Source organism: Thalia democratica, chromosome 2 (assembly GCF_965202585.1).
Source record: "Thalia democratica chromosome 2, ktThaDemo2.hap1.1, whole genome shotgun sequence".
NCBI classification, from domain to species: Eukaryota; Metazoa; Chordata; class Thaliacea; order Salpida; family Salpidae; genus Thalia; species Thalia democratica.
The window spans coordinates 73,332,971-73,341,050 of NC_139166.1; the positions used below are offsets into that span (position 1 = coordinate 73,332,971).

The 8,080-nt window shown below is 24.9% G+C and overlaps 1 protein-coding gene across 1 annotated transcript; it reads right to left on the bottom strand.

Moving 5' to 3' along the window:
• Positions 1 to 976: 976 nt before the first annotated feature.
• LOC145828924 (fibrinogen C domain-containing protein 1-A-like) lies at positions 977 to 5,904 on the bottom strand. The gene is made up of 8 exons (XM_082936671.1): positions 5,898 to 5,904; positions 4,492 to 4,548; positions 4,214 to 4,353; positions 3,787 to 3,883; positions 3,054 to 3,150; positions 2,695 to 2,765; positions 2,365 to 2,463; positions 977 to 1,119 (listed from the first exon to the last, which is right to left on the bottom strand). Exons 1-8 carry the CDS (start codon positions 5,902 to 5,904, stop codon positions 977 to 979), a joined length of 711 nt encoding a protein of 236 aa, XP_082792797.1.
• Between the last annotated feature and the right edge of the window lie 2,176 nt (positions 5,905 to 8,080).

Consider the following 8,080-nt stretch of genomic DNA (forward strand, 5'->3'; position numbering starts at 1 on the left):
TTAAGTGTGCAACCGAAATACTTTAGAGCTTTTGTTTACCTACATAAAACTAAACTCAGAACTTAAATATTAAGTCGTATAAAAAAAATTATGTTTTAGTTGAAGTTTGTGAAATTGAATTAGTAACATATACAATCATTTTTAAATAGTTTTAATCTATAAGTTTACAATTGAAAACATCTTTTTCTATTTACATTTATATTGTTATTTGTCTCAACTTAAAATTGACAAATAAGACAAATATTATTTACATTAAAAGAAAATAATTAGTTTGTCAAAAGAGCTGTTTGAAAAATTTTCTACACAAACTACAAGAAAATGTTAACTTAAAATTTAATGTTATATGTTGTTTACAAATTAGAGTTATATAGAAATTAATAAAAAAAAACTTTAAACAATAAAATTTAGGTGTACATTGATAGTGTTGATATGTTTTTATCGATGTTCAGTTTTATTTATTTTTTAATTTCTCGATTTTAACATAATTTATAAAACTTACAATATTTTAAAGTTTAAGAAAACCAAAAAGTATGCTAATATTATTACTCGTAAATATAATTTATTAATATATGTATAAAACATAATAAACCAATAACATGTTCACCACTGTTTGAATATAAAAAACAAAACAACCAACATTTTATTTTTTTAATTTCAAAATAAAAAGAAACATACTAAACCAAAAAAATGTTAACCAATTTAGTAACTAGCTTTTTAAATTGAATAAACTCCTATCTTTAGCTATTCTGAAAACAAAAACTGTTTGTATGGTTATAACAAACAATTACTCATACCAAAAACTTGTTTATAATAACTCATGTAGACATTTACATAAGAATAATTTAATTTCCATTTACTTGTGTGAGTTTATAAAGAATATAAAGCGTAGTACAAAAAAAATATATATATATCTAATATTCACCAATGCATAACTTTCAAAATATTAATACCAAACGTATATATATATATATAACATTTAATTGGACTTGAACTTCATTTCCACCCACTTGAGGGAGTTGATTCCGCTGAACCTGCCCAACCAGAACACTCCTCCCCACTTCTCCTCCGTCTTGTACCTCCCGTTCAGGTTGCTCTTGGCGCAAGCGCGGAACCAGAAACCTGTTGTGATAAAAATTGCTGTAACAAACAAAAAATTACAAAGTGAAATTGATGGGTGTAATTAATTGTAGGTTGAACCAGAAACCTACTGTAAAAGTAGTTATGATATTAAGAAATAATTCCCTTACTTAAAATTGTTGTATTTATCTGACTTAAGAAATGTTTAACAAACTAAAACTACACTAATTTGTTCAAAAATTTAATTAATTTCTTTTGAATGATATTTAGTTCTTAACGCGAAATCATTCACATGATGATGTTTTTGTTAGAACTATGTAGCGCAAGGAGTAATGAAAAACATAAAAAAAAATATATACTTGTGAAAAAATTAAAACGTTTGCAATAATAACTGATCGCGATAAGTAAATTGAAATAATTGCATTAAACAGCCAGTAAGTAATTTGTTGCGTTATTTGGGTAAAACTAAGTTTAGTTTAACATCTTAAACTATGAATACATGTAATTCTATGAATAAAAACCATAAAACTGTTAGTTTTGATTTTAATGCTATAAGTTGTGTTAATAAACAAAGCATTTGTTTTTTAACTTTTGTTAACATATAAAGAAGCTGTCTGTCAGAAGGTGTAAACAATGGTATTATGCTTTTATTTTTACATATACTTTTATTTAACTAAAACGGTTAATATATAAACAAACTTATGACTACGGTGCAATTTTTTAAAACTACGAAATATTATGCTTTAAAACAATGTTTATAAAAATTAATGATAAAAAATATCTTTATACACATTAATAATGTATTTTTTTAACTAAAAATTTACACTATAATACAAATAAACCTGTGTATTTATAAAGATCACTTATATTCTTTACTTTTTTTTATCTTGTGTCAACATTTAATCAGTATGAACCAAGTAAACTTGTTACGTAATTTATAATGATAAGTAAAAAGCTAGCGGCAGTATTTCTACACAATGTAACATTTTTAAACTTCAATTTTTTTACGGATTAGAAATACTTCAAACAAAACAACTTGTAAGTTTAAAAAATGTTTTTTTTTCAAAACTAGTTCTTACCTTTCATTAATAAAAAATGACAAAGAAACTAATTCAATTTAAATTTTTACTACAAAAATCTGTTTTGATTCAAAAACACGTCAAAAAAACTTAAACAGATTCCATTTTATCAAACACAAATACTCCAATTTCAATAAGTGTACAACAAAATAATGTTTTAGTTGGTATAAGTGATAAAAAACGTGTTTAATTCATACAGCATTCAAACCTGAACGATCGATTTTAGCGCAGTTCAAAGCTTTAAACTCATCTACATCTCTGTCATGAGTACTGAACTTCATTCCCCTGTTGTATGATATTGCGTCTCCTGTTTTTAGGCTTTAGTTTCAAAAATACTTTAACTAGACTATTTATAAAGTAATTTTTACAAACCATAAACAAGTCTTTAAAGATATAGAAGCACAAATTATATTATAAATACTTTAAGAATTTAATTTTTGTAAAAAGCTTAACCAAAACAAATTACTATTAAAGCCACTGTTTTATTTAATTAGTTTTTTAAACAATTTAAAAGTAACCGAAAACATTAAAAACATACCTGCGTTACCAGAGTAAGAACCTTCATCAAAGTTAAGCGTATAGTCATCACCTTCTCCAATATAAAAGTTCCTGTAAAATATGACCAATGATTTTTTATAACACAGCATCATGAAACTATTTTACAAAACTTTAGTAGGTTTTGTAAATCTTTATAATAGTTTAATTAGCTTGTATTATTATCTAAATTTTAACTTTATAAATGATAGTAATACAAACGTTTTAACGAACAGACTCAGCTACAAGCTAAGTTTCAACATTTTATTGTTTAATTGATCAAGTAACTTAACAAACTAGCATATGTTTTACAATAAAACTATACAAAATATATTGTGTTCGAATATACAAAATAAAACTCACTTATAAGTAGCGTAAGCCTCGTTGTCGTTGAAATCACGGAAATCAATGCGAAGAGTGTTGCTTTTGTTCATGGTGGACAAGTGCAAGTTTTCCAAACCTTTGGAAAAAATTAGTGTTAAAAAGCCATTGCAGGTAAATTTGTAAAACCTTTGAGTGATTCTGAATAATCGCTTGAATTGAACTTGTAATGCTCAAACTTAGTTACAAAAAATATGGGTATCTAAGTATAATTTAAAGTATAAAAACTTTAAAAATACACTAAGTAAAACTAATTTCTTTAAAAATAAGTTATAATTTCTTATTTGATATACGTTAGTCAAATTCTTTGTTTAATACTAAAGCGTGTTAAAAGTTAATTTTGTTTGGTTATGTCAAAAAAAAGACGTTTTTTTATATATTTTTTTATAGTTTAAAGACATTAGAGTTATTAGTTTTTCTTTTAGTTTAAAGATAGTTTTAAGAACTAACTTTATAGACTAGCCGATGTTTTACAAAAAATATTACAAAATAGATTGTGCTTAAATAGAAAAAATAAATTCTATCATAAGTAAAACATCACTAAAAGTAAAACATAGTTTCTCATTTTGATATAAGGTTAATCAAGTTTTTCGTTTAATACTAAAGCGTATCTAAAGTTAATTTTGGTTTGTTATGTCACGAACAAATAATTTTTTATAGTTCAAAAAAGGATAACATTTTGGGTCAACAACATAACTTAATAACTGATTCTAACCCATCCAAAATTCCCCGGTAGAGTCGCCGAACCCATTGGTGTATTCTTCGAAGTTTCTGTAAAAACCAACACTGCCGTCTTGCCTGCGCTGGAAAACCTAAAAAAAAATTTTTTATTTATATAAAACTGTTTTCTACAAAACGTTACTCTATAAAGATAAAACTTGTGAAACATATTGAAAGCTTATAGTGTTACATTTAAGTGGTTATTAATAAAGGTGAAATATTAAGATAAACGTAAGTCCATATCAAAAACAATAACTGAACAATAAAGCATCTTGAGAGAATTTATGAGTTGTATTTGATTATGATACTTGCTGGTTTATTAAAAACAAATTAGCTTTTATAAATTGAAGCATTTTATAAAAACAATAAGAAGTGTATGTATTAATGTATATATATATATATATATATACACAACAATTTACCGTCCATCCGCCGTCATCTCTCATGTCGCAGGAAACCCTAAGACCTGATGATTTTCGCGGGAAAACAGTGTAGACACCGGATGGCGCTGTCGGGCAGTAAACCTTTATATCGCCACAATCAACAGGTTTCACCAGCGATTCTAGTTAAAATTTTTTGTTAAAGTACAAAAGTTACACGAGTTTCTCAAGCCAAGTTGTCTAGTTTAAATTGTAATGTTTTTATAAGCGTTTAAATTTTTATTTTTCACTTTACTTGTTTTTTTTTTGCAACAACTTACTGATGCACTTTTCAGCTACGTTTTCACTTTCATTCGTATTTGCTTCAATAAATTGACCTGTAATATCAAAAAAAAGTACAAGAATGTTTTCTGTAAAACAAAAATTTAAACTATAAAGTAGTATTTAGAAAAAAGTGTTTTTGAAATTATTAACAACTTAACAACAAGTTAAATAATAAGCTGTTTTGTACAATGAAATTTAAAAACAAGTTACTTAAAATTAATAAATTAATATATGCATAAACGTTTTATTTAACTTTTAAAAATATTTTTTATTATATAAATGATTTAACTATTTGGTTTTAAATAATGTAGATTTACAAATAATAAACTTACAAAAAATTGAAACGATAAAAAATGAAAGCAGAATCATCTTTTATTTCTACCAAATAACACTTAATTCTGTAAGATAAAATGTTTGTTTAAGATTGATGAAACGTTAATAAATTAGCTGTTTATTTAATTTATAACTTTTAAGTCCTTATATCAAGCTTGCATAAGACATCGTCAAGTTTATCGTTTTTGTTTGTACAATGACGCTATAAGAAGCTTTCGCGATAACATAATAATTTCAACTTTAGTTTAAATGTATTATTCATGTTATTAATATTTCAATAAAACTGAAACACAACTAAAATAACTCCCAGTGTACTAACAAACTTTAATATGCTAACAAGAATACTTTTAGTTTAGATGTATTAAGTAGATTAATAAAATCAAAGTTTTTAACACTGATCCGATTTTCAAAACAAACGATAGAGCTTATAATTTAAAATAATATTAACTAGAACTAAAAACATTGTTAAAGCAATTTTTTGTTATTAAATTGTGCTGTACCTGTTTTTAAATAAAAACTTAAACTTTATATTTTCAAAAGTATTAATCCAAAGCCGTTTTACTCTTTCGGACAAAATTTAAAAAAATATTTGTTATTTATTTTTTTTTACTCAAAAACTCATAGATATCATTATACTTTTACAAACATATAATTGTAAATTAAAAAAAAACAATTACAATTTTTTTTATTAAGTTCAAAACAAAGCTTAGCTGTCAATAACCGCAAGTTCATCAAATAAATAGAATTTATATTTAGCTTACTTCAATATCTTATAATACTAGTTTTTGTAACTGTAAAACTAATCTTATAACTTTAATATACTCTAACTGACTAATAAAAATAAATCAATTTTAGTATATTTAATTTTTTGTAGTACTAAATACAAAACCATTGAAATTTATTATTGTACCTTACAACTACGAAACTTTGAAGTTTTGATCGAAGAAGTTGTGTTTTTACTTTAATAAACTTCATTTCTAAAAATAACACCTTTTATGCAACATAAGTTATATAACACAATCAAGCAAACAAAACAACATCTGTAAAAATTCCTACTGGCTTTTATAACAGATCATATTCGTTCATGTTCTATAAACTTAAGTTCAAAGAATACACTTTATTCTTTTTACAAAATAATTGCAACAAAATAGTTGGGTTAAAAAAAAAAGTTCAACAGGTAGATTCATCTCAGCACTTAAATTCTAAGACACTTTAAACTTGTCCTTAATATAAGTTAACGGACATTTAAGCTTTGTTTGTCGTACTGTACACAGTAAGAACAAAGCCATTGGCCAACAGTAATAAAAAGAGTAACAATTTGATAAAATGTTTAAATTTGTTAATTATTTTTTTGTTTATTATAAGTTTTTGTAGTTTTCCTTTCTACTAAACTTAAACTTGAAATATTTTGATACACCTGGGGTCAGCAGCTTTTTATAAGTTGTGGGCAAATTATCTTTTAAAACGTTAGAGGTGGGCCACAATTGTTTAAAATAATTGTATAAGTTTTTATAAAAGTACTATTTTTAATGTGAAATATTATAAAGTAAGCAATTGTACAACACTAATAGTAATTCGTTATTAAATTAAGGAATTAATTATTATTACTCATGACTGCACGCAAAATACTGCGTAAATTTTAAGATGCAGTCTGTTACATCATTACAAATGGCAAAGTCATCTCAGCTTTGCTAACGATAACCGAAATGTCGCTACTAGTTAAGTTTAAAACCAAATTGTAAGTTTGTACTAGAACATTATTTATTGATCTATTCAAAGTTATGTTACAAGTTTAAAGCAGCGACAGATACTTGCTTTTCTGACAGTTAAAACGAATAACATTTATTTATAAAGAAACTGACAGTACTAGGAAATTTTATAATGTGAAAGTTTTATGTTTCTAATAACGTTATAGCTGGATACAACGTCTCCCGAATTGAATAGAAAGCCGCGTTTAATTTAAGTTCAAGCAAAAGTTTCACACAAATGTAAGTAACGTATTAAACTAAGTAAAGCATGTATATAAAACAAGCACAAATCGCTATAATAAGGAAAATTTTAAAACTATTTAGGTTTGAGAATAAACAACTTTGCACCGCAAAAAAAAATGTAAAGAACTATAAGTAATAAAAAATTGAACAAAAATGTTAAAAATTGAAAAATTATAAACTGGACTCTGAGTAATGAATAAAGAAAGGATTTAAAGTAGTCTTTTGTTACGATCAGTATATTCACGACAGTTTAAGATTACTTTAATTTTAGTAATGTCTTAACACAATAGTATGTTATAAAAATAACTACGATCAATTTTGTTTCATATAAAAAATAATCTGTTTACTACACATAATAGTGTAAAGTTGTTTAAAAAAATATTTTGAGAATAACAAAAGGTCTTGAAGATAATCAAAATATTAAATTGGTCGTAACAAAAAGTTTACATAAACATGTTTTTGAAAAACTTTAACATAAAAGTGTTGTAAACGAGCTTTCGCTAATACATGCGTATAAAAAAAAAGGTAGTTTGCTTACTAGTTTTTGAGAAGTTCAAACATATAATAAATAGAATTAGTGTAATTTGTAATGCGTAAAAAACTTTTAACTATGTAAGTATTAATGATGGTATATTGACTTTTTTGAACTTAACTTTTCTTATATTTATAAACTTAAACGTTCGTTATTTACTTTTTATTATATAAATCAGCTTAACATATGTGATGAAAAGCCGAAAGTATAATTCTTAGAAAAACGTGAGTAGGCCTTCTGTAACGGATACTAAAAGTTGTAAGAACATTTAAAATGGCTTTTTTTCAATATATGTTGTTGATTGTTCAATAATTCTAAACAAAAAATTTAATTGCTTTAATAAACTGGAGGCTATTGTTGAAAATAGGTCAGATGCTCAGCTAGTACATACAAAACTTTTTTTTTCATGTTTTTGTAAGTTATTTTTTATTACATGTTTCTAAACCTTTTATTTTTGCTACTAACCATATTAACTCCATTTGTATAGCTAAGATTTTGAATGTGGTTTTTCATAAGTTTGAACGTCTTTAAAATATAAGCATAAAATTTACAAATGAGTAAATAGGTTTTATAAAGAAATAAAAATTCCAGTTTACATCCTAAACTTAAGTGTCTACAAAACACATTATAAACACAATGCGCTTAAACTTTTAATTGATTTTAATTGTAAAACTTGTTGTGCTCCAAATGCCTGATTAAGTTGACTTATTAACTAATCCAGTACTAAAA

What these genes read in the sequence shown, in the direction of transcription:
- LOC145828924 (XM_082936671.1), bottom strand. An exon ending in CGTAGCTGAAAAGTGCATCA is followed by an intron (nt 4,354 to 4,491) that starts GTAAGTTGTTGC and finishes AATTTTAACTAG; the next exon opens with AATCGCTGGTGAAACCTGTT. An exon ending in GAGATGACGGCGGATGGACG is followed by an intron (nt 3,884 to 4,213) that starts GTAAATTGTTGT and finishes ATTTTTTTTTAG; the next exon opens with GTTTTCCAGCGCAGGCAAGA.